This window comes from Geotrypetes seraphini, chromosome 5, assembly GCF_902459505.1.
Source record: "Geotrypetes seraphini chromosome 5, aGeoSer1.1, whole genome shotgun sequence".
Lineage (NCBI taxonomy): Eukaryota > Metazoa > Chordata > Amphibia > Gymnophiona > Dermophiidae > Geotrypetes > Geotrypetes seraphini.
The window spans coordinates 113,685,614-113,712,533 of NC_047088.1; the positions used below are offsets into that span (position 1 = coordinate 113,685,614).

Sequence of the window (26,920 nt, forward strand, 5' to 3'; positions counted from 1 at the left end):
ACTATTGGACTGCACCAAGGGCTAAGTGAGGGCTCAATTACTCCGAGTGTCAACATTTCCTCCACTAGATCTTGTACCAGCTTCTTTTTTTCTTCAGACAACCTATATGGTTTGACTCTCACTATCTTACCCGGTGTGGTAATAATATCATGCGCCACCACCTCAGTGCGCCCTGGGGTAGCAGAGAACACGTCCTCAAAGGTCTTAATCAATATCCCCACCTGTTGCACCTGGGCGTCAGAGAGATCCGTACCTATGTTGACCCCCTCTTCCCGAGAGAGATCTGCAACTTGTGGACCAAAGTCCTCCTCCTGGTTCTGTTGGGCTATCAGGGCTAATGTTTCCCTATCTTTCCAGGGTTTCAATAGGTTGATGTGGTATGTTTGTTCCCGACCCTTCTCATCCTTGACCTGATAGTCTACGTCATTTAATTTTTTGACTATCACGGCCGGGCCCCTCCATTGCGCTAAGAATTTATGGGGGTCAGTAGGTACCAGAATTAGTACCCTATCCCCAACCTGTAGGTGTCTCTCACGAGACCGCCTATCATAATAAGCTTTTTGCCTCCTCTGACTCCATTCTAGATTGACTTTTCCCACTTGAGCAACCTGGGTCAACCTCTGCTTTAACTGAACCAGGTAGGAAACCACGTTAACTTCTTGATCCTCTGGAGGACTCCAACCTTCCCTTAATACATCTAAAATCCCCCTTGGGTTTCTTCCAAATAACATTTCGAAGGGGCTTACTCCTAAGGAATCCTGTACTTTCTCCCGGGCGGCGAGAAGAACAAAAGGTATAAGCAGGTCCCAATCCCTCATGTTCCCATCCAGCCCCTTCTTAAGCATTTGTTTAAGGGTCTGGTTGAAACGTTCTACTAAACCGTTCGCCTGAGGGTGGTATGCTGAGGTTCGAATATGACGAACCCCGAAGCCTCGCCAGTAATCCTGCATCTCTTTCGACATGAAATTGCTACCCTGGTCTGTCAGCACCTCACGCGGGAATCCTACCAAGCAGAACAAACCCGTGAGCTCTTTCATGATAGCCTGAGCAGAAGTCTTCCTCAGAGGGAATGCCCAAGGGAATCTTGTGGCCACATCCACTATCACTAGGATAAAACTATGTCCTCGAGGGGTCTTTTCCAAAGGTCCCACTATGTCCATTGCCACTCGACTAAGGGGATCTTCCACCCGAGGTATGGAAATCATGGGCGCCCGTAGAGGTTTCGCCAGGGTCAACTTCTGACAGGTAGGGCAGGCAGTACAAAAATTAAGCACATCCTGCCTTATCCCGGGCCAAAAAAATCTCCGTAGTACCTGCTTCAAAGTAGCCTCAGCTCCCTTATGCCCAGACATGGGGTGATCGTGAGCAGTTTGAAGAATAACTTTTCTAAAACCCCTCGGGACCACTAACTGTTCTTCCATGGCCTCCGTACTCCCATTCATTTCTTTATGGTACAATAACCCCCTCTTTAACCTAAAGGGGCCTTTCCCCCGTTGAGGCTCTGAAGCCTGTTGCCAAGCCTCCTTTAATGAAGCATCTGCCTTCTGCTCCACTGAGAAGGTAGGAAACAGGTCCATTACTTCCTGTGGTAAATAAGGGATCTCTTGTTTACCTGCAACCTGCCGCAGAACCTGACTACGTTGCTGTTTTTGTCTTTTCTTGCTAGTCTTAGTTCCCTTTACTGGCCTCTGTGGATACCTACAAAATACTCCTTCCTTAAAAGGGAACACCTTTCCCAGTTCATCCTCCTGTTTGTCTCCAGGGGGTTTCTGGGAGCGTGTGTTAACCAATCCCTGCTTATTCCCTAGAAATTCCCCCAGGCCATCCCAGTCGCGCCCTAATATCACATCAAATGGGGCTTCCGGGACTACCGCTAGCTTTACCCTATACACTCTACTTTTGTGCAACATAGTGGTGTCTTTCAGCGGATACCTAATACTATCCCCATGGATACATCGGATCGTAATAGAACCTTCATTCCTTATCTCCTTCCTCCTGGGGCGGACCTTCTCCCACCAGTGTGCTGCTACCATAGATTGATCAGCCCCTGTGTCCACCATAGCCGATGTAAGGTGTCCGCCTATACACACCTGAGTCAAATATGAGCCAGCTCTATCTGGTATCTGTGAATCCCGTATGGCCACTAAGTCCTTCTTCACCCTGCAGTTCTGTTGTGTATGGCCTACATTACCACAGCTAAAACATTTGGGTCCTTCCCTACGTGCGGGACCCCCGGGCTCAGAAGTTTTCATTTCCCTAAAGGATGGTTTTTGGGGAATGGTGTGTCTATTGGTAGGTATAGACTCTTTCCCTACCTCACCTCGGGAAGAAGGAACTACCCTAACTTCCCCTGCAGAACCCCTAGCATCCAAATAAGCCTCAGATACTTCCAAAACTTGCATCAAGCTCTTACATCCTTGCTTTTGCACCCAGCCTCTGAGCTCCTTGGGCATTGATTCGAGGCACTGCTCTTTAATAATCTCTGCAAAGAGTGCCCTAGGGTCAGCTAGGCAAGGTTGTAACCAGCGTTCAGCCATTTTAGTTAGGCGTTGGACAAGGGCCTTAGGTCTTTCGTATTCTCCCATTATGGCCGATCTAAATTTCTGCCTATAATGTTCATGTGTGTAGCCTAAGTAGTCTAAAATGTGTGCTTTAACATTTTGGTAGTTGCTGGCTAAATCAGGGTTCAAGGTTTGGAAGGCAGCCAAAGTCTCGCCCGCCAAACATGGTAGCAATCGTGCTGCCCACTGTTCCTGCGGCCAACCAGCGGCATTGGCCGTCCTTTCAAAGGCTGATAAAAAGTCATCAGGTTCATCAGTGGGTGTAATTTTATGTAAGTGCATCCAAGCCAAAGGATTGGCTCCTACCAGCTGTTGGGGTGCTGGATTTAATAGCGGTGCACCCATCATCGGTTGCCTTGGGGCTTGAAGAAACTGTGCAAACAGTCTTGATTGCTCCCCCATTGCAGCCATGAGTTCTTGGTGCTGTGTCTGTGCGCGGTCCTGCGCCTGGTTCCAGCGGTCCTGGCTTGTCTGGAAAACCTCCTGCATCTCCTGGATCTGCTTCTGGCGTTCTCCAGCGATCAAGGCCAAAACCTGCTGCTGCTCCATCTCCAACACCCGCAGTACTGATGAGTCTGCGCACTGTATCACTCTGGTACTCGGGAACACTCCGACTCTGGTCTGGATACCACTGCTCCTCCAGGATGGGTCTTGCGTCCGACTCCGAGCCTCTCTGAGCTTGGACTGCTCTCCAAAAGAACTGGAATACCGGCTTCCAAGGTCCCAGCGCAGCTGATTTCCGGTTGTCCTGTGGCTTGTTTTCCGGTGTCTGTAAGTCCTTAGTCCACCAGCATAAGTCCACAGCTTCTCAATAATCAGCTCCAACAAATTCAAAAGTAAGTCCAAAAAAAAACAATTATTATTATTTTTTTTTTTCCAAAAAAAATTTTTTCAACAACAGGGGGTGCTGTATCCCACTCTGATACCACGTGTAGCGTGGCCGGTCTTCAAAGCTCGCAGTAACCGGCTCACGCTATCAATATTCTCCTCCAGCGCGCTTCCTCAAGAAGGAGGAAGTCCCTGTTGTACATAAACTTATCTTATGTGAAGAAACAGGATGGCCTCACACAAGTAAGTATTGAATAACAAAAGTCAAATTTATTGTTCAATTCACAAATCAACGTAAAATGCATCAAAAGAAAAATGTATTCAACAAAAAAGGTCTTTGGCAAAACATACCACATAATATGCAAGAAACCAGCCTGGTCTGGATCATGTTCCAAAGTTCCTTAGCAATGTCCCAGGTGGAGCAGAGTCTCTAACAGTCCTTGACTCTCAAACAAAGGAAACTCTGAAAACTATTCACCCTGGTGCTGTGTAAATCCTGTCTCAAGCTTACAGGATATTTACACTTTCTGAATAAGTACCTGCTGCAGTTCCTTCCACAGCAGCACTCTTGGTAAGCAAGAAAAATAAAACTTCTCATTAAAGCAAACACATTTTCACCAGCATATCTCCCTTTAGCTAGCATGCTTACCAAAAACCTCATGCACAGCAGAATTGGAAATATTCACATCTTAATTACAAAAAAAACCAATTCCAAACTAACTGATTTCCATTGCTTCATGCAATCCCACCTCTGGTGAAACACTGTAATCCATATCTTCACATTCTGGATTTACCAAGGTTGTTTCAGCTGGTTCAGAGTCCAACATTTCCACATCTTGTGGCTCTGAAGGAATTGGAAGCTCCTTCCACATGAGAGCTTCTCCAGTCTTCCCCTTTCTCTTGGTCAGCCAGCTCTCTAAATGCTGCCAAGCTGCTGTACCACGCCCAGCCCTACTCCGGGGCTGAACTTCCTTCAGCTGTGGATGCCTTTTCCCCTGCTTAGCCAGCTTTCCACAAAATGGAGGATTTAAAGGGGCCTTACCAGATTTCACCAGGCTGTGTTCTGCATTAGGTCTGAACACAGCCTGTGCTTTCTGGTCTTGTTCCTGCCTATCAGGGACACAGTGATTAGCCCGGACCAGTTTCAGGGGATGTTTTCTTTCATTCCTCTCTGGCACAAGGCCGGCATTGGACTCGGGCTTGTGACAATATCCAACATGCTGCTAAGACCTGTCGCTTCTATCTCTTCAATATCCCCAAAATTTGCTCCTTCCTCTCTGTGCATACTACCCAGACCCTTGTCCAAGCTCTCGTAACCTCACACTTAGATTACTGCAATCTACTTCTAACTGGTATCCCTCAGTGTCGTCTCTCCCCCTTGCAATCTGTGCAAAACTCTGCTCCGCGACTCATCTTCTACCAACCTCGCTACACTCATGTCACCCCTCTCCTTAAATCACTTCACTGGCTCCCTATTTGCCATCGTATACAGTTCAAGATCTTATTGCTGACCTACAAGTGTATTCATTCTGCTGTCCCTCAATATCTCTCCTTGCTTCTCTCTCCTTGTACACCGCCCAGAGAACTCTGTTCCTCAGATAAGTCACTCTTAACGTTACCCTTCTCCTCCACTGCCAATTACAGACTTTGTTCCTTTCATCTAGCTGCCCCCTATGCCTGGAATAAATTACCCGAGTTTGTCCGTCAAGCCCCTTCCCTTATTTAAAAGCAGACTGAAAACCCATCTTTTTTATATAGCTTTCAATCCTTAACCCTACTCCTCTGCCCTATAACCCAGCCGATTAATCGTTCCTCTTAACTGTATCCATGACATCTTGTTTGTCTGTCTTGCCTGTTTAGCTTGTAAGTTCTTTCGAGCAGGGACTGTTTTCTTACTCTTTGTGACTCTGTACAGCGCTGCATGCATCTGGTAGTGCTATAGAAATAATTAATAGTAGTAGTAGTAGTAACTATCTAAGAATCGCTGAACGGTAGCCTGGACTTTGCGTGCTTTGTCGAAATCACGAACCAGTCTGACAGAGGCTGGGCAAATTCCAGCTTGCAACCTAACCAAATAATTTCCAAGACCCACTGGTCTGCTTTAATGTGCATCCAGTCAGACAGAAACTCAGAGAGCCGACCCTCTATCCATATAGGCGCCCTTGGCTCCCTGGTGTCATTATGTCTTGCGGGCAGAGACAGGCTGAGAATGCCTATAGCCCGCATACTGACCCCGAGAACCCAGAGAAGATCTCTCTGACGATGAAGGGGAAAACTGCCTGTAGTCACAAAATCCTGTTAAGAGCCATGAAAAGGAGGACGTGTAGACCACTTGGTTCTCGCTCTACTATCCGGGAGGGTCTTCAGACGATGCTCCATAACCGAATTCTTGAAGTCATCCAGACCCCTGAAAAACAACAAATGCCCCTTAAAAGGCAGTCAGGCTAAAGTTGCCTTGGAAGTGGAAACACCAGCCCACTGCCGAACCCAAAGCATTCGGCAGGACGAAATAGAATACGCTGACACCTTTGATAGCACTTTCAAAAGGTCTTAGACACCGTCTGTCTGTAGTCCACCCAGCCATCAGAAGCTGAGGAGGAGGCTCTACCGCCTCAGTCTCTAGCGTGCATAGCTGCACTAGGCAGGCGTGCGCCACAAATGACATCGCCACAGCAGCTTTAACACCTACAGCAGCCGTTCCAAAAAACATCCAGAGAACACAGCTACCTGGCAATCCTGTATATCTTTCAAAACCACTCCACCATCACTAAGCAGTTTTTTTTTTGCTTTTTTTAATGCGCCAGGTCACCTGAGCCACCAGGGAATCCATCCTGGGCTGCCCCCAACAGTAGGTGACACTCCTGCGCCAGAGGATACAAGCAGGACATAGCCCTAACATTCCACAAGAGACATTCTGGAGAGTCAAACTGTTCCATAACTATGAAACTCATATCCGGATGCCAGGGAAAGGTCGCAGATTGCGAGCGCACACTGCAGAGCCATGGAGAAGAAATAGCTGAAGTGGAAGGAGCGGGCTGTGCCTCCAGGCTCAATTCCTGTAAATGCTCAGCAATCAGATCAGGCAGTGCTGCAAATTTAAACAAGTGTACTACAGGTGAATCACCAGGATCCGGAGGCCCTAAGGGATCCGCGGAACCAGTATCTAACTCTGGATCCCCCAATCCAGGCAGTGCAGAACTGTCAAATAAATGATCAGCGAGGTCCGGATCCGCTGTTGGAGCCCCCTGAACAGGCTATGAAGAAGGAATAGCTGGATCGGGTGGAGACATTGATATCCCCTGAAGACACACAGTCGTCCAGACACGTCGCAGGGAGAACAGACAAGCACACAGCAGCCGGACCCCTGGATTGAGACTTGGATCACAAAAATCTCATGAACTCTGAGAAGGTATCTAGATCCTGGAGCAGAGAGTCACCTGTAGATGACTTAGATTTGCGCTTCTTAGGCTAAGGAGGGTCCATCTCACGGCTGGCAGATGAAGCCTCAGAACCAAGCCCCGAAAGCAAAAATAGCTGCCCCAATGGGCTAGCTGAATGTGTTATCATCTGCTTCTGCGAAGGGGAGACTGAACCAGAAGTTACCGCCTCCCCAACCACACCGCACGGCAGGTGGAGCAAAAACACTCGAAAAGCAGCAAATCCACACAATTTTTGCATGAATCCACAGGAGACCCTGAGGACCCCATCCCAGCAGTTTGCTTGGCAGAAATTTGAATTTTGAAGAAGCAGGAAAAAGTTGAAAAAAACATTGGTGAAAATCCAAGATGGCCGCCGGATCCAAATTCGCACCAAAAATGCACTATAAAAAAAGCACTTCCCAAAATTAAAAAAATGCCAATTTTAAGATTTTTCAGGTGGGGAAACACAGAGAATCACTAGAAAACCAAGAAAATCCCTCGAATTTCAAGTAATCATTGTTGGAGCCTGTCAGCTCCTCAGTACTCACAACACTGGACACAGAAGCTGCACTTGCATTCTAGCCCCGATTAAGAGCCAGAGTCAGAATTCACTGCCACACTGCTGGAAATGCTGTCTCCAAGCTGATCTTCAGGCTGCCGGTCAGATTCCACTGTCTGACTATGCTTCCATCCCTGTGGACCACTGATTGTGCACCAGCCTACAAGTTGCAGAACACCGCTGAGCCCTCTAAGTGTGCTGAACAGTCTGTGCTTGACCCCCCCCCCCCCCCCCGCTTAACAGGGAGTTGAGACCAAGTCAGAGAGAGCCCTGAGCTCCAAGGAAGACTAGCAGACTGGCTAACAGATACCCCGAAGGGATTGGCCTGTCAGCTACAGACCGAAGTCTGTGAATTCTCAAACAGGCAGCGCTTCATATTTACTTTAAACGCAAAAGAACTGTGAAAGGGGACAAAACTACGTTGAATTAAAAATAATAAATTTGGGAGAGTAGAATACAAACAACTGCAGCCTTGCATGCAGAAGAGAGAGACTGATGGGAGAAGCTAAGCTAGCCTGTGAAGTACACTAGAGTCGGAGTGAAAAAGCTGGAATGCCCATGCAGGTAAAAGGAAATAACTCTATCGTCTAGATTAGAATTTCTCACCTATTGCACTGGAAATAGAGTTACCATATGGCTCCAGAAAAAGGAGGTCAGATTGAGAGATCTGGGTTTTAAAACCCAGATGTCTCTATCTATCTTCCTTACTTCCATTGCTTTCAATAGAAGTAAAACCAGGATGTCTCAATCTATCTTCCTTTTCATGGAGCCATATAGTAATCCTAGATCTACATATGCAGACCTATTCTTCTAAAATTATGATCCTTATTTACATTACTAATTAAAATGTGTCTGCATATGTAATATTTGAAATAATTTTATCAATGTCTGTCCAAAGGAAAAATAATTCTCTGTAAGACACAGAAATTTTAAAAAATGTGTCGTGCAAAAAGAAAATATAAACCATCTCAGAAGAGCTCAAAAACCAGAAACATTGAGATGGCACTTTTAGAGACCCAAACTTCTACAATTAATTCCCATTCTCAGTTTCTATGGGAAACTGTTAGAAATACAGAACCAATGCTAGGAAGTTTTTCTTCACCAAAAGGGTGGTGGACACCTGGAATTCGCTTCCAGAGGGTGTGATAGGACAGAGTACGGTATTGGGGTTCAAAAAGGGATTGGATGATTTCCTGAAAGAAAAGGGGATAGAAGGGTATAGATAGAGGATTACTACAGGTCCTTGACCTGATGGGCCGCCGCGTGAGCAGACTGCTGGGCATGATGGACCTCTAGTCTGACCCAGCAGAGGCACTGCTTATGTTCTTAAGCCACCCCTCCAATTCAAAAGCCCTCTATCTCACCTTCTTAACAACTGAAGCTCACATAACACAGCCAGACAAGAACAGAAACAGCTGTGATAAGTGGCACCAAAATACTCTTACTAAACCTAATACTTCCTAATTCATACATAGCCATTTTTCCCCACTCAAAAACATCCCACACACATACCTCCAAAATATCCATAAGCCCACAGCTCCAACACCTACCAGTTCCTAAACAGACACAGCCTCACCCTAATCAAAGCAACTCATATACCTTCACACTGTCATCCACAGAATCAGCCATACATATCCACACCCACTTGTCCTCCTAAGCCTTATACTTACACACTAAACATATTCTAACACACCCAATTACACCCACCACATATACATCCCAAACACTTCTGTACATCCCACCTACCATGCATACAATTACACCCTTTCCATACCTCATCTACCCACATACACATACATATCCACCATATACAATGTTACTCGCAATCAAATGCAGTCAAACCTCGGTTTGCATTTTTCAAGACGAGCAAAATACTCTTGCAAATCTTGCCTCGCAAACCAAGCGTTGACTTGATAAGTGAGCCCCCACCCCGAGAACCGGCATCGCCCCCCCCCCCCCGGCATCGCCCGCCCGCCCAAACCCTTACCGCAATCGGGCACCGGCATGCAGTACCAACCCACAGGATGTGCTGGTGCCGAAAGAGCCTGCCGCTTGCCTCTGATCTCTGCTTGGCCTCGAGCATCTGCACATGCTCAAGGCCTTCTGGCTCCCACTCTTGCCGAGATTGAGAGTGGGAGCCAGGCCTTGAGCATGCGCAGATGCTCAAGGCCCAGCAGAGATCAGCAGCAGGCTCTTTCGACACCAGCATATCCTGTGGGTTGGTGCTGGTGCCCGATCGCGGTAAGGGATTGGGCGGGGTGGCAATGCCGGTTCTCAGGGTTGAGGTGGGTAAAGCCGGTTCCCGGGGGTGGGGTGGAAGCATGCCAGTGGCCTCGGTGGTGGGGGGGTCTTTTTGGGGTGGGGTGGAAGTGTGCCAGTGGCCTCGGGGGAGGTGGGGGGTTGGGATGTGGAATGAATTACCCGCATTTCCAGTCACTCCTATGAGGAAAGTTGCCTTGATATACGAGCACTTTGGTTTAAGAGCATGCTTCTGGAACGAATTATGTTTGCAAACCAAGGTTCCACTGTATTGTATATTCCACCTACATCTGCCATATGAATAGATACTCCTTATTTGCTCCTAACGTTATCCACTACAAACACACCCACATACCATATCCAAATACTGTATAACCCTTCTACAAAACTATGATAGAAAGCATAAGATATCATAACTTCTTTCTTACTTGAGATTCACAGATGAGTTTTCATAGTACCACCTCTACTACTTTAGAACTTACATTGCAATGGGTACCAGAAACTGGTAGGAACCTCTGAACAGGATGTATGCTACATAGCACACCCAAATGTTGTCAGTGGTGTTCATGAGGAAGAGAAGAGCTGCCTGGAAAGCTGTGACAATTCCAATCACTAGCTCTGACCATAGTTTCCAGCGGATTTTCAAGTATCCTGCTGCAAAAGAAGTGATGGCACCTAGGAAATAAATAGGTGAAAGGGTAAAGTAAATTGGCAGGTTTTGACAGTCACTTAAAATCGGAAAATTTTGGCCCAGGACATTCAAAAATATAATTCATCTTTGACAGAATAAAATTTTCAAACAAATGTTATAATGATGTAATCACCCTTCTAAGCCATTCGCTTGCATTGACTTCAATGATATCATAATCTCAAATATCATTAAGGCCTGATTTACTAAGGCTTTTATCCTATCCTATGTGAATCAGATCCTAAAACTATCAAAGTGTGTCAACAGGTTAAGAATACAATGAGCTGATTCCTTAAAATCCAACTTCCCTTGGAAGTGATTGATCTCCTCTCTCTTCAATGTGGGCTTTAGTCATAGTCACTAGTTTGGTATATTATGTTGCTTATTTTTTTTTTTAAATTGTTATATTTCAAGTAATGTATTTTCAACTTGTAAAATAATATAAATAAAATAAATACATAAATAAATAATATAAATAAATAAAAAATACAATGAGCTGGTGCAGTGTAATATGAAAAGGAAAATATATACTTCACCCTCATTAATCAAGATAAAGACATTTATTGTTTGTTTTAAAATAATTTTGTTTCATTTTTAAATATTTTGGTACACATATTTTATTCTCATTGGGCAAATACAATTTTCATGCTTTTTAAACTGTTAATATCCAAGTGGCAAGTGAGACATTCAGGTCAGGATTTTCACAGTATCTTTTTTTTTTTTTTTTAAAGTTCTGCTGAATGTGAGCCTTAAAAAAAAAACATACAACAATGTTGCCAAATATAGGTGTATTTGGTAGAAGGACCACTACATTATAAGGGTAATTTGGCATCAGGACACTGTATTATAAGGGTAATTTTATAATAGGGTACCTGGTGTAAGAGATCAAGTAGGCATCTACTTAAGGACTATTTTATAAAGACACACAGGCACCTAGCATAAGCAGCAGAAATCGAGCCTACATACCTTGCAGATGTAGACACTTGTACCTGTTCTCAAGAAGGTATAAATGTCTGCATCTGGATTCTCTAAATAGGTATGTAGATAAGTGAATTTTATAATCTACATGCATCCTTGTGAATGCTATCCAAGCTCCATTCCTGTACACCCCTACTTCTGACATGCTGGTATTTTATAAGTAGCCATATATGTGCAAAAAATGACTTTTATAAAAGTATCTTCTCTAAATGTGAGCACCAGAAATACATGGTAACTGCGATTTTGCAACATGTGTGTATGTACTGGCACATACCTAGATAATAGTTTAATTTCACAAAAATATACATAAGAACATAAGAATTGCTGCTGAGTCAGACCACTGGTCCATCACGCCCAACAGTCCGCTCACGCGGCAGCCCCCAGGTCAAAGACCAGTGCTCTAAATTGAGTCCAGCCTCACCTGTGTATTTCCCAGTTTAGCAGGAAATTGTCCAGCTTAGTCTTGAAACCCTGGAGGGTGTTTTCCCCTACAACAGACTCCAGAAGAGCGTTTCAGCTCTCCACAACCCTCTGGGTGAAGAAGAACTTCCTTACGTTTGTACGGAATCTATCCCCTTTCAACTTTAGAGAGTCTATCCACCTGTTTACTCCCTTAAAAAAGTGCAGCAAGTTTGGCGGGCAAGATCTGCCTTTGCTGAAACTGTGCTGGCTGGTCCTCATTAAACCGTGTCCGTCAAGGTGATCAATGATGCGGTCCTTATCAGCACCTCCACCATCTTTCCTGGTACCGAGGTCAGACTCACCGGTCTGTAGTTTCCCGGATCTCCCCTCAAACCTTTTTTGAAGATCGGCATAACATTTGTCACCTTGCGAGCCAATTAAGGAGGCCAGTGAAATAACTTTCTTTTTTTAATTTCTGAGGTGGAAGTAGACACCATTGTAATCATAATTGTCCCCTCAATTGTTGATGGAGACTAGATGTGCAAACAAGCATGTAGCTGATGCTTATGCATGCCTCAGAGTAGGTATAAATGCTAATGGGGAAATGTTTTGAAATACGAATGTATATAGTCCCATTGTGAAAAGCATGTGTGGTCTGCCCAAACCACACCCAGAAAGTCCTACAACAATTCTATGATGTAAACTGCTGTATTTAAAACTGGCATTTACACATGTATGCCAATCTACATGTTTACAAGGTATTGTAAATGCCAAAATTTACACCTAGAGTTGCAGTGCAAGTCTTCTCAAATAAACTATTTACCGTATTTTCACGCAAATAACACGCACCCGTATAAAACGCGCACACGTGTATAGCGCGCAGAAATCACGATGATAAGCACAAAAACTTTGGTATAACGCGCTCACGATTATACCGCGCATGCTGCCCGACTTTCCGTTCACCCCCCCTGACTTCCGTGCACTGCCCCGCCTCTCCGTGCGCTGTCCCGACTCTCCGTTCACCCCCCCTGACTTCCGTGCACTGCCCTGACTTTCCGTGCGCTGTCCCGACTCTCCGTTCACCCCCCCCTGACTTCCGTGCACTGCCCTGACTTTCCGTGCGCTGTCCCGACTCTCCGTTCACCCCCCCTGACTTCCGTGCACTGTCCCCCCTTGAAGGTCTGTCCCCATCCTGAAAGCCTGATGCCCCCCCCCCGACGTCCGATAAATCCCTCCCCCCGAAGGACCGCCGACTCCCCAACAATATCGGGCCAGGAGGGAGCCCAAATCCTCCTGGCCACGGCGACCCCCTAACCCCACCCCGCACTACATTACGGGCAGGAGGGATCCCAGGCCCTCCTGCCCTCGACGCAAACCCCCCCCCCCCCAACGACCGCCCCCCCCCCAAGAACCTCCGACCGCCCCCCAGCCGACCCGCGATCCCCCTGACGACCCCCACGACCCCCCCACCCCCCTTCCCCGTACCTTTGGTAGTTGGGCCAGAAGGGAGCCCAAACCCTCCTGGCCACGGCGACCCCCTAACCCCACCCCGCCCTACATTACGGGCAGGAGGGATCCCAGGCCCTCCTGCCCTCGACGCAAACCCCCCCCCCCCCCAACGACCGCCCCCCCCCAAGAACCTCCGACCGCCCCCCCCAGCCGACCCGCGACCCCCCTGGCGACCCCCACGACCCCCCCACCCCCCTTCCCCGTACCTTTGGTAGTTGGCCGGACAGACGGGAGCCAAACCCGCCTGTCCGGCAGGCAGCCAACGAAGGAATGAGGCCGGATTGGCCCATCCATCCTAAAGCTCCGCCTACTGGTGGGGCCTAGGGCGCGTGGGCCAATCAGAATAGGCCCTGGAGCCTTAGGTCCCACCTGGGGGCGCGGCCTGAGGCACATGGTCGGGTGGGAGCGCGTGCAAGCGGTCGTTCGGGATGGGGGTGCGAGCGGTCCTGCTGGGGGGGTGAGTCGGGCGGGGGTGGGAACTATGTTTTAAAACTTTTGTATACCGCGCTCACGCATATAACGCGCGAGGGGTATGCGCGGTAGGTAAAAACGCGTATAACGCGCGCGTTATATGCGTGAAAATACGGTAATATATTAAATGTCCTATCAAATAAAGAGAGCAATAATTGTATGTTTGTCTCAGAACTCTGAATTTGATCTAGAAAACAGCTCTAAGTATTTTGGTAAAATGGGGTGAATGTATGGTTTCTGGATGTGAGAAATTGATTTAGCTAGGTTTGGAGTATGGCAAAAATCATTTTGGGAATCATCCAGGGCTTGGAAAGCACTTAGAAACTGACTGTTGGAGCACCAGAGTGAGATTTGGAACGCACTGAGAAAGGCTAGTGGAGCACCAGAATGAGGTTTGGAACGCACTGAGAAAGATTGTTGGAGCACCAGACTACAACTGTGAAGTGGTGTGCTGCAGTCAAGAGGTTTCCTGACTGACAAGCCCAACATCCTAGAGCAGGGGTCAGCAACCTGTGGCTCTTCTGCCATGTGGCTGCGGCTCTCTGGGTCCTGACCCTTTAATCTCCCCCCCTCCCCGGGCCTACCGAGGTACCTGGTGGTCCAGCGGGGGTCTTCATGGCAGGAATGTGACCCTCTCGATCCTGCCTCCTCACAGCTGCCTTCTAAAATGGCTACCTCAACCTCTCATGGCAGCTTGTGATACTACAGGAAATGCCATGAGCAGCCGTGAAAGGAGCAAGAGGGCTGTGTTCCTGCCACAAAGACCCCCGCTGGACCACCAAGTACCTCGGTAGGTCCGGTGGGGGGAATTATGGGGTTGTGAAGGAGATTAAAGGGGAAGGACCCAGAGAACGGAGAGAAAGCACAGTTACTTACCGTAACATGTGTTATCCAGGGACAACAGGCAGATATTCTCACGTGGGTGACGTCAACCACGAAGCCCCGGTATGGACAGCTTTAAAAGTGCATTGCTACTTTAAGAACTTGTGAAAGTTCGCAAGCTGCCTGCACCATGCATGAGCGAGAGCCTTCCCATCCGACACCCGCTTGCAGCTCCTCAGTTTTGTAAGCAAGCTAAGAAGCCAACCAGGGGAGGTGGGAGGGTTGTGAGAATATTTGCCTGCTGTCCCTGGATAACACCTGTTATGGTAAGCAACTGTGCTTTATCCAAGTACAAGCAGGCAGCATATTCTCACATGTGGGACTCCCTAGCCTATTAGAATGGGATAGAGGGAGAGTTGGCCATTAGGAAAACAAATTTTGCAATACTGCTTAGCCAAAGTAACCATCCTGTCTGGAAAAAGATTCCAGACAGTAGTGTGATGTGAAGGTATGAACTGAGGACCAATTAGCAGTTTTACAGATTTCATCAATAGGAATCGAGCGAAGGAAAGCAACTGAAGCTGCCATAGCTCTTGACTCTGTGGGCTGTGACATGACTCTCCAGTTGTAGCCCAGCCTGAGCAATACAGAAGGAGATACAAGAAGCCAGCCATGTGGAAATCGTTCTCTTGGATACTGGACTTCCCCACTTGTTAGGATAAAGGAGACAAAAAGTTGAGGAGATGTTCTATGTGGTTGAGTTCACTGTAAATAGTAAGCCAATGCTTGTTTGCAGTCCAGAGTGTGAAGAGCCGTTTCCCCAGGGTGAGAACAAGCCTTAGGAAAGAATACTGGAAGTATGATGGATTGATTAAGGTGGAATTCCATGACGACCTTTGGAAGAAACTTGGGATGGGTGTGAAGCACTACTTTGTCATGGTGGAATACTATGAAAGGGGGATCTGCCACCAGCACTTGAAGCTCACTGATTCTTTGAGCTGAAGTAAGGGAGATGAGAGAGACCACTTTCCAAGTAAGGTAGTTGAGATGAGCCATAGACATTGGTTCGAAAGGAGGCTTCAGCAGTCTAGCAAGAACCACATTAAGATCCCAAAGAGAGGTGGTTTGAAATTGAAAAGTTCTTTCATGAATCTGGACACAAAAGGATAAGCAGTGAGAGGTTTACCATCAAATGGTCTGTGAAAAGCATTGATAGCACTGAGATGAACTCTAATTGAAGTGGTTTTGAGGCCTGAATCAGATAAACATAGAAAATACTCCAGTACTGAAGAGACAGAGGTGGATTTAGCTTCATGATGGAAGGTGGAAAACTGTGTCCATTTTTTCTGGTAACATTGCATAGATGGTATTCTGGATGCTTCCAAGATTAGTCTTAACAGGCTGAGAAAGATGAAGGTCAGGCAATGTTAGGCCAAGACGTACCAAGATTGGGATGCAGAAGAGATCCATAATTCTGTGTGAGAAGAGATGGAAAAATTTGAAGAGGTATTGGTTCCTTGATACTGAGTTGAAGTAGAAGGGAAAACCTGGGTTGTCTGGGCCACCGAGGGGCTTTAAGAATCATGGTGGCCGATTCCTGCTTGAGCTTGACAAGCGTCTTGAGTATAAGAAGGATTGGAAAAAAGGTGTAGAGAAACTTGTGAGTCCAAACCAGCAGAAAAGCATCTGCTTCCAGACAGTAAGGAGAGTACTGCTGGGAGCAAAACTGGGGCAGCTTGTGGTTGTGGGGAGGATGCAAACAATTCTAACTGAGGAGTCCCCCAATGAGAAAATATGGGACGCAGAATTGTACAGTTGAATGTCCACTCATGGCTAAAGAAATCTGCTGAGTCTGTCTACAAGTGAATTCTGTTCCCCTTGAATACACATTGCTTTCAAGAATATATTGTGAGCAATGGCCCAGGTCCAAATCTTCTGGGCTTCCAGACAAAGACAGAGCGAACCTGTGCCTCCTTGTTTGTTTATGTAATACATTGCAACCTGATTGCCCGTGCAGATGAGAAGGACGGTACTGGTCACAATGTGCTGAAAAGCTTTGAGAGCACTGTAGATTACTCTGAGTTCTAACAGATTTATATGACAAAGGCAATCCTGGTCAGACCAGTGACCTTGAGTGCGAAGACCATCCAGATGAGCTCCCCAAGCATAAGTGGACAAGTTCATGGGTAGAACTTTCTGATGAGGGGTGTGGAACAAAAATCCTTGACAGATTGGAAGAGTTCATCCACCACTGCAGTGTTAAGATAGTGGGTCAAGAGCTTGAGACCAATGAGATGCAAGAGTCCATTGAGGTATCCTGAGGTGAAGTCTCGCGCTTTGAGCTTTTCACAGTATGAGAGCACCGGTACCTTTGGGCACACCTTGATGGAGGAGAGACCAGGCGCAAGAGCGGTTGTCGCTTGGTCAGCATCAAGGGACTCAATGCAAGGCTGACCTGGGAGACCTGTTGGAAAGCTGGCAGTTTTTTAAGCTGGCTTACCGGATAAAGCGATGTCTCTCGACACAGACGTCGAAGTGGATGCTAGGCTATGATATCTTCTCGGTGTCCATGTCGGTGCCAAATAACTTTTCTTGTTGGTACGCTTTTGCAGGGTAGAACACCGTGTGCAGGATTGAACATGGTTATTCGAGCCAAGGCACTGTAAGCACCAACTATGTGGATCAGTGATGGAAATCTGCCGTTGGCACCTGCAACACTTTTTAAAACCGGTTAGCGACCAGGACATTGACGGAAAAACCGCCTTAGCCAAATTAAACTCAATGGCCGAGGAAAATTAAGAGGCCTTGGCAGGCGAAGCCCACAATGTGAGAACGAAGAAAAAAAATGTCCTCAGGTTTAAAAAAAAAAAAGTTAAACTAGAAAAGAAAATTTAAAGAAAAATGACGCGAGAACGACGTCTTAGCTCCGCGGAAAACTAAGAACTGAGGAGCCTTGAGAGGGTAGCGGTCGGGAAGGCACTCGTGCATGCGCAGTGCGGGCAGTTTGTGAACTTTCTCAAGTTCTTAAAGTGGGGATGCACTTTTAAAGTTGTCCGTACCAGGGCTCCATGGATGACAATCACCCACATGTGAGAATATGCTGACTGCTTGTCCTGGGATAACCTTGGCTATGGGTTGGGGGGAAGGGGATGGACAGGGGGAGGGAGGGAGGGGAAAGAGGTGCAAGGACCTCTGAGGGGTTGAAGGAAGAAAGGGGGAGAGAAGCTAGACCTTGGGGAGGGAAGAGAGAGTGAGAAACCTGGAATATCTCAAACTCCCTTCTCTACCCATTGCAACTCTTTGTAAATGTTGGGTCAAATTTTTAGGATAAATTGACTCTTTGCTTTAAAAAGTTTACTGACCCCTGTTCTAGAGCCATTACGACAGGAGGAACACAAAGTTGTGACTACTTGAAGTATTCCATTTCTTAAGGTATTGTCTTTGTTGCAAAGAGATTCTGAGGAAAACTGAAATTAAATCGGTTACAAAGATAACTGAAGCACATTGGTCAGAGATTCCTAAGAAAGCTTAGCTAGCCAATAGGCTGTAGGAACAAAGCAAGACTCAAAGTTGCTAAGCACTATAGGTATTAATCCTGCCACTCCCTGCAGCCCATTGGTCAGCCAAACTGAAGGTTAATGTCTCATAAGCAATTGATCCTATCTCCTCTGAAGCTTATTGACTGGCTAAGGAATCTCTGAGCAATAGACTAACAGCACACAACACAAAAGAGCTGCAGTGTTGTTAAGGAGTTGTGAGGGGTTAGAGAGTCTGAGGGAACATACATGGAATGAAAAAGAGAGAACAGAACTAAATGCAAGCTGGGGGAGGTATGCAGTGATACAAATATAGGGTTGCCATATTTGTGAAGACAAAAAAATGGAAGCAAGACTCTGCCCACCTTTCACTCATTTCCTTGGAACTCCTTCCCATCCTCTCTACCCTTTTAGTGCTTTTCTCTTGCTCTCCCTTTCTCCCTCCATACCCATGGGTGCTTTTCTCTCTCTCTCCTGTGAACATAAGAATTGCTGCTGCTGGGTCAGACCAGTGGTCCAGCAGCCCGCTCACGCGGCAGCCCTCTGGTCAAAGACCAGCGCTACCCACGTACATTCCGGTTCAGCGGGAACTTGTCGAGCTTGGTCTTGAATCCCTGGAGGGTGTTTTCTCCTATGATAGACTCTGGAAGAGCGTTCCAGTTTTCTACCACTCTCTGGGTGAAGAAGAACTTCCTTACGTTAGTACAGAATCTATCCCCTTTCAATTTTAGAGAGTGCCTTCTCATTCTCCCTACTTTGGAGAGAGTGAACAACCTGTCCTTTTCCACCAAGTCTATTCCCTTCAGTACTTGAATGTTTCTATCATGTACCCTCTCAATCTCCTCTGTTCAAGGGAGAAAAGGCCTAATTTCTCTAATCTTTCGCTGTACGGCAACTCCTGCAGCCCCGTAACCATCTTAGTCGCTCTTCTCTGGATCCTTTCGAGTAGTACTGTGTCCTTCTTCATGTACGGCGACCAGTGCTGGACGCAATACTCCAGGTGAGGCGCACAATGGCCCGGTACAGCGGCATGATAACCTTCTCCGATCTGTTTGTGATCCCCTTCTTTATCATTCCTAGCATTCGGTTCGTCCTTTTTGCCGCCACCATACATTGCATGGATGGCTTCGACTTGTCAATCAGAACTCCCAAGTCCCTTTCCTGGGAGGTCTCTCCAAGTACTGCCCCGGACATCCTGTATTCGTGCATGAGATTTTTGTTACCGACATGATTCACTTTACACTTATCCACATTGAACCTCATCTGCCATGTCAATGCCTATTCCTCGAGCTTGATTATGTCACGTTGCAGATCTTCACAATCCCCCTGCATCTTCACTACTCTGAACAACTTCGTATCGTCCGCAAATTTAATCACCTCACTCGTCGTGCCTATGTCCAGATCATTTATAAAGATTTGAAGAGCATGGGTCCAAGCACCGAGCCCTGCGGCACCCCACTGGTGACGCTCTTCCAGTCTGAGTATTATCCATTTACCCCCACTCTCTGTTTCCTATGCTCTAGCCAGTTTTTAATCCACGTGAGTATTTCACCCTCAATTCCATGGCTCACAATTTTCCAAAGTAGTCGTTTATGCGGAACCCTGTCAAACGCCTTCTGAAAATCCAGAAATACAATGTCAACCAGGCCGCCCTTGTCTATTTGCCTGTTTACTCCCTCGAAGTGCAGCAAGTTTGTCAAACAAGATCTGCCTTTGCTGAAACCGTGCTGGCTGGTCCTCATCGGACGTGTCCGTCAAAGTGATCAATGATGCGGTCCTTTATCCATGCCTCCACCATCTTTCCCGGTACCGAGGTCAGACTCATCAGTCTGTAGTTTCCCGGGTCTCCCCTCAAACCTTTTTTGAAGCTCGGTGTAACATTCGCCACCTTCCAGTCCTCCGGAATCTTTCCCGATTTGAACGACAGATTGGCTATTAGCTGAAGCAGTTCAGCTATAGTCCCTTTCAGTTCCTTGATGACCCTCGGATGGATACCATCCGGTTCCGGGGATTTATCACTCTTAAGCCTATCAATATGCCTGCATACTTCTAGAGAGAGAGAGAGAGGTCACCAGCTAGCAGGCAGAGAGAGAGAGAGATCACCAGCAGCAAGCAGAGAGAGAGAGGTCACAAGCAACAGGCAGAGAGAGAGAGAGAGAGAGGTCAGCAGCAGCAGGCAGAGAGAGAGAGAGAGAGAGAGAGGGGTCATCAGCAGCAGGCAGAGAGAGAGGACACCAGCAGCAGGCAGAGAGGGAGAGAGAGAGGATACCAGCAGCAGGCAGAGAGGGAGAGAGAAGACACCAGCAGCAGGCAGAGAGAGAGAGGTCACCAGCAGCAGGCAGAGAGAGAGAGAGAGAGAGGACACCAGCAGCAGGCAGAGAGAGAGAGAGAACACCAGCAGCAGGCAGAGAGAGAGAGAGAGAGAGAGTTCACCAGCAGCAGGCAGAGAGAGAGGTCACCAGCAGCAGGCAGAGAGAGAGAGAGTCACCAGCAGCAAGCATATAACATAGTAACATAGTAGATGACGGCAGATAAAGACCCGAATGGTCCATCCAGTCTGCCCAACCTGATTCAATTTAAATTTAAATTTTTATTTTTATTTTTTTTAATTTTTCTTCTTAGCTATTTCTGGGCAAGAATCCAAAGCTTTACCCGGTACTGTGCTTGGGTTCCAACTGCCAAAATCTCTGTTAAGACTTACTCCAGCCCATCTACACCCTCCCAGCCATTGAAGCCCTCCCCTGCCCATCCTCCACCAAACGGCCATACACAGACACAGACCGTCTGCCCAGTAACTGGCCTAGTTCAATATTTAATATTGAACTAGGCCAGTATTGAACTAGGCAGAGAGAGAGAGAGAGAGAGGACACCAGCAGCAGGCAGAGAGAGAGAGAGAGAGAGAGGACACCAGCAGCAGGCAGAGAGAGAGAGGTCACCAGCAGCAGGCAGAAAGAGAGAGAGAAAGAGGTCACCAGCAGCAGGCAGAGAGAGAGAGGACACCAGCAGCAGGCAGAGAGAGAGAGAGAGGACACCAGCAGCAGGCAGAGAGAGAGAGAGAGAGGGGACACCAGCAGCAGGCAGTGAGAGAGGACACCAAAAGCAGACAGAGAGAGAGAGAGAGGACACCAGCAGAAGCAGAGAGAGAGAGAGAGAGAGAGAAAAAGGACACCAGCAGCAGGCAGAGAGAGAGTGAGAGGTCACCAGCAGCAGGCAGAGAGGGAGAGGTTACCAGCAGCAGGGAGAGAAAGAGAGAGGTCACCAGCAGCAGGCAGAGAGAGAAAAAGAGGACACCAGCAGCAGGCAGAGAGAGAGGACACCAGCAGCAGGCAGAGAGAGAGGTCACCAGCAGCAGGCAGAGAGAGAGAGAGAGAGGACACCAACAGCAGGCAGAGAGAGAGAGAGAGGACACCAGGAGCAGGCAGAGAGAGAGAGAGGTCACCAGCAGCAGAGAGAGAAAGAGACAGGTCACAGGCAGCAGGCAGAGAGAGAGTGAGAGGTCACCAGCAGCAGGCAGAGAGAGAGAGAGAGAGGACACCAGCAGCAGGCAGAGAGAGAGAGGTCACCAGCAGCAGGCAGAGAGAGAGAGGACACCAGCAGCAGGCAGAGAGAGAGAGAGAGAGAGGACACCAGCAGCAGGCAGAGAGAGAGAGAGAGGACACCAGCAGCAGGCAGAGAGAGAGAGAGAGAGAGGACACCAGCAGCAGGCAGAGAGAGAGAGAGGACACCAGCAGCAGGCAGAGAGAGAGAGGACACCAGCAGCAGGCAGAGAGAGAGGACACCAGCAGCAGGCAGAGAGAGAGAGAAAGAGGACACCAGCAGCAGGCAGAGAGAGAGTGAGAGGTCACCAGCAGCAGGCAGAGAGAGAGAGAGAGGTCACCAGCAGCAGGGAGAGAAAGAGAGAGGTCACCAGCAGGAGGCAGACAGAGAGAGAGAGAGAGACTGTGAGGACACCAGCAGCAGGCAGAGAGAGAGAGAGAGAGAGGACACCAGCAGCAGGCAGAGAGAGAGAGAGAGGACACCAGCAGCAGGCAGAAAGGTGAACCCAACAGCAGGCACAGAGAGAGAGAGAACACCAGCAGCAGGCAGAGAGAGAGGACACAAAACAAACACAGAGGGCACTTACCTCAGCAGGTCACACGTAAACTGTTAACTGTTATCTTAAAGTAGGAACGACAATGGAAGCAGATAGAAACCAGAAGATGAGCTTTCCAGTGTTCTGCACAGACTGTCATATCTATGACTACCTCCCCTTGGGGAGACAGTCATATGTATGCGGTTGGTGTCAGCTGGAAAGCTTGAAGAAGGAAGTTAAGCGACTAGAGGACAAGATACAGGAGCTAAAAGGACTTTACACTATGGAAGACCCAATCAGGACAGCTGAAGACTTCATGAATGAGAGACACATTGAGGAGGAGGTCAGGGAACTTGAGAAATTCACTGAGGAAGCCTATAGAAGGAGGGTGGAAGAGAACGAACTTCAGATGAAAGATGAAAGTACACCAACACCAACATGGAAGGGAGAACAAGAAGCGGATGACCTCAAAGAAGACGCCCACAGAGGAACACCGCACGAGGGGGAGAAAATGGCAAGTCGATGCCCAGAAGAAGCAGCAGCAAAGTACTCCAAGGACATTGACCTGAGACCCATGCAGAAATTAAAGAAGGGAAAGTCAGCGATCCTAGTGGGAGACTCGATCCTGAGGCATGTGGACAGCCACATAGCAGGAGAGAGAGAGGATCGACTAGTGACCTGCCTCCCAGAAGCAAGAACCAAGGACATCATGGACAAAATTGGAAAGATCCTGAAAGGACCAGAGACGGAAGAGACCAAAGTAATGATCCAAATAGGGACGAATGATGTCTGCAGGAGAGACTATAGAAGAAGCAGGCTGATAGAACAGTTCAAGATTCTGGGAAGGAAGCTGAAGATGAGGACTCAGAAGATAGCATTTTCACAGATCCTACCGGTACCGAGGGCAGATGTGAAAAGGCAGGAGAAACTACAATCAATAAATGCATGGATGAGGAGATGGTGTGAGGAGGAAGGGTTCCACTTCATGAGGAACTGGACAACGTTCTGGGGCAAGAGCAAGCTCTACAGGAGAGATGCACTGCACCTGAGCTCGGCGGGAACTAGACTTTTAGCAAACAACGTCAGGAGAGGAATAGAACAGGCTTTAAACTAAGAAGGGGAAAGCCGACAGTCGACCAAGCATCGATGATTCGGAAGAAGGTATCCCATGAAGGTACTAAGGGGAAAAAAGGTTGGGAAGAAACAATAGGCAAATTACAGGAGTTGACTAACCCAGAAGAGGAGGTTAGAAGGATTGTAACACAAGAGAAGAAGCTAAGGACCGAAGCGTAGGGAAAGGAAATGAAGACAAGAAAACACCAGGATCTAAATTGCATATATAGTAATGCAAGGAGCCTAAGAAACAAAAAGGGGGAATTAGAAGCCATGGCCAATGCAGAGGACATAGACATCATTGGAGTCTCTGAAACATGGTGAAATGAAGAAAACAAATGGGATACAGCACTGCCAGGGTACAAGCTCTATCGCCAGGACAGGTCAGGACAGAAAGGAGGTGGAATAGCCCTATACATAAAACAAAGCATACAATCAACAAGAAAGGACACAGCTGGAATCGCTATGAGTTAAAATACTGGGAAGGAAAGCGCCTGAAATAAAAATGGGCCTATACTACTGTCCACCCGGACAAAACGGAGATATCGATGAAGAAATGGAAGCCGAGATGAAGCGAGAATGCAAAAGCGTTAACATGGTTATTATGGGAGACTTTAACTATCCCGGGATAGACTGGAGTCTTGGAAGCTCAAAATGCGCTAGGGAGACAGAATTCCTGGAGGCTACACAAGATTGCTTCATGGAGCAGCTTGTTAGAGAACCAACGAGAGGAAATGCCACTCTGGATCTAATCCTAAATGGGTTAAGGGGACCTGCAAAGGAAGTGGAAGTAGTGGGACCGTTGGGAAACAGCGATCATAATATGATCAAGTTCAAGGTTGAAGTAGGAATATCGAAAGGAAAGAGAACTATAGCGACAACTTTCAACTTCAGGAAAGGAAACTACGAAGCAATGAGGGAAATGGTAAGGAAGAAACTTAGGAACACTTCCAAGAAATGGCAAATGGTAGAATATGCCTGGTCATTTTTCAAGGACACGGTGAGCGAGGCGCAAAATCTGTATATCCCCAGATTCAGAAAGAGGTGCAAAAAGAGTCAAACAAAAGACCCGGCATGGATAACTAAAATAGTGAAGGGGCAATAAGAAAAATTCATTCAGGAAATGGAAAAAGGACAAAACTGAGGGGAACTAGAAAGAGCACAGGAAGTATCAAAAAGAATGTCACCATATGGTTCGAAAAGCCAAAAGAGAGTATGAAGAGAGGCTAGCCAGGGAAGCACGAAATTTCAAACCGTTCTTTAGATATGTTAAAGGGAAGCAACCGGCTAGGGAGGAGGTGGGACCGTTGGAGAGAGTGGTGAAGGAGGAGAAAGTAGCAGCAGAAACACTTAACATGTTCTTTTCGTCTGTATTTACAAATGAAGACACATCCAACATACCAGAACCTGAGCAAATCTTCAATGGAGATCAAGCAGAAAAATTAACATCCATGGAAGTGAGCCTTGAAGACGTATGCAGGCAGCTAGAAAACTTAAAAACTGACAAATCCCCAGGTCCGGACGGAATCCATCCAAGGGTTCTGAAGGAACTAAAGGAGGAGATAGCGAAACTACTGCAGCAAATTTGCAATCTATTCCTGAAAACAGGCGTGATCCTGGAGGATTGGTAGATAGCCAACGTTATGCCCATCTTTAAAAAGCAATCAAGAGTTGACCCGGTCTGACCTCAGTTCCGGGGAAAATGGCAGAAGCACTGATAAAAGACAACATCGATAAACATTTTGAAAGAAGCAAACTTCTGATAACCAGCCAGCATGGTTTCTGCAAGGGGAGATCGTGCCTAACAAACTTATTGCACTTCTTCGAAGGAATTAACAAACGGATGGACAGAGGAGACCCCATAGACATCATATATCTAGATTTCCAAAAAGCCTTTGACAAAGTACCCCATGAACGCCTACTTCGGAAACTGAAGAACCTTGGGGTGGAAGGAGACGTACATAGATGGATCAGAAACTGGTTGGCAGGTAGGAAACAGAGGGTAGGAGTGAAGGGCCACTACTCGGACTGGAGGAGGGTCACGAATGGTGTCCCGCAGGGCTTGGTGCTCGGGCCGCTGCTATTTAATATAAATGATCTAGAAACAGGGACGAAGTGTGAGATAATAAAATTCGCAGACGACACCTAACTATTTAGTGGAGCTCGGACTAAAGAGGACTGCGAAGAATTGCAAAGGGACTTGAACAAACTAGGGGAATGGGCGACGAGATGGCAGATGAAGTTCAACATTGAGAAATGTAAATTACTACATGTGGGAAGCTGAAACCCAAGGTACAGCTATACGATGGGAGGGATGTTATTGAAGGAGAGTACATAAGAAAGGGACTTGGGGATAATGGTGGACATGACAATGAAGCCAACGGCACAGTGCGCAGCGGCCGCTAAGAGAGCGAATAGAATGCTAGGTATAATCAAGAAGGGTATTACTATCAGAATGAAAGAAGTTATCCTGCCATTGTATCAGGCGATGGTGCGTCCGTATCTGGATTACTGCATCCAATATTGGTCACCGTACCTTAAGAAGGATATGGCGTTACTCGAGAGAGTTCAGAGGAGAGCGACACGTCTGATAAAAGGTATGGAAAACCTTTCATAAGCTGAGAGATTGGAGAAACTGGGACTCTTTTCCCTAGAGAAGAGGAGACTTAGAGGGGATATGATAGAGACTTATAAGATCATGAAGGGCATAGAGAGTGGAGAGGGACAGATTCTTCATACTTTCGAAAAATAAAAGAACAAGAGGGCATTCGGAAAAGTTGAAAGGGGACAGATTCAAAACGAATGATAGGAGGTTCTTTACCCAACGTGTGGTGGATACCTGGAATAGGGCGTAATAGGGCAGAGTATGGTATTAGGGTTCAAGAAAGGATTGGACAATTTCCTGCTGGAAAAGGAGATAGAGGGGTATAGATAGAGGATTACTGCACAGGTCCTGGACCTGTTGGGCCGCCGCGTGAGCGGACTGCTGGGCACAATGGACCTCAGATCTGACCCAGCGGAGGCATTGCTTATGTTCTTATGTTACATCCTCTCTGGCTGCTATGATTCAATCTTTGGGCAGCCAGTGCAGCAACGAGGTGAGCCTGCTGCCGCTGGCAGACCCTGGAAGTCTCCTCTCTGCAGTTAGGTAGGAGGTAGGTAGGGGAGTCAGGAAAGACGGATAGACTCTCCATTAATAAAAAAACATTAGGGCACCCAGACAGTCCTCTAAAAAGAGGACATGTCTGGGTTTTCTCAGACATATGGTAACCATATACAAAAGAAGTAGCCGAGGGATGGGCTAAAGAAATAAACAGATGATGGAGGGGAACTGCATTGAATTCAAACAGCAAGGGGCTGATAAAGGATTCTCGGAAGAGAGAATCAGATTGGAGGGAAGAAGTACTAAGGGGTGAGGAAATGGATGAAAATGGCAAGAGAGGTGAAAGTATTTTCATTTACAATTTTAGGACAGCTCCTCCTCAAACTCAGTGAGCCCAAGAATCACTGGGTAGGAATGTGCACCTCAACACCTACACGGGTCCTAGTGGAATGTGCCTTTAAGGATATCGGAGGTTGCCTTCCACTTCCGATATAAGCTGAAGAAATGGCCATGCTAATCCAACTAGAAATGGTTGCTTTTGATGGTGGCCAGCCCAGGCAGCTAGTATCCGCTAACACAAAGGATGATCCAACAGTCGAA

The 26,920-nt window shown here is 47.2% G+C and overlaps 1 protein-coding gene across 5 annotated transcripts in view; it reads right to left on the reverse strand.

The window, feature by feature from the left end:
• The window catches only part of SLC19A1 (solute carrier family 19 member 1), a 122,023-nt gene that overhangs the window by 11,376 nt on the left and 83,727 nt on the right, over nucleotides 1–26,920 (reverse strand). For all 5 annotated transcript variants that reach the window (XM_033945925.1, XM_033945928.1, XM_033945926.1 and 2 more), the window contains one exon: nucleotides 10,109–10,301. In XM_033945925.1, coding sequence (XP_033801816.1) covers nucleotides 10,109–10,301 — 193 coding nt within the window. The remainder of the gene's footprint in view (nucleotides 1–10,108; nucleotides 10,302–26,920) is intronic.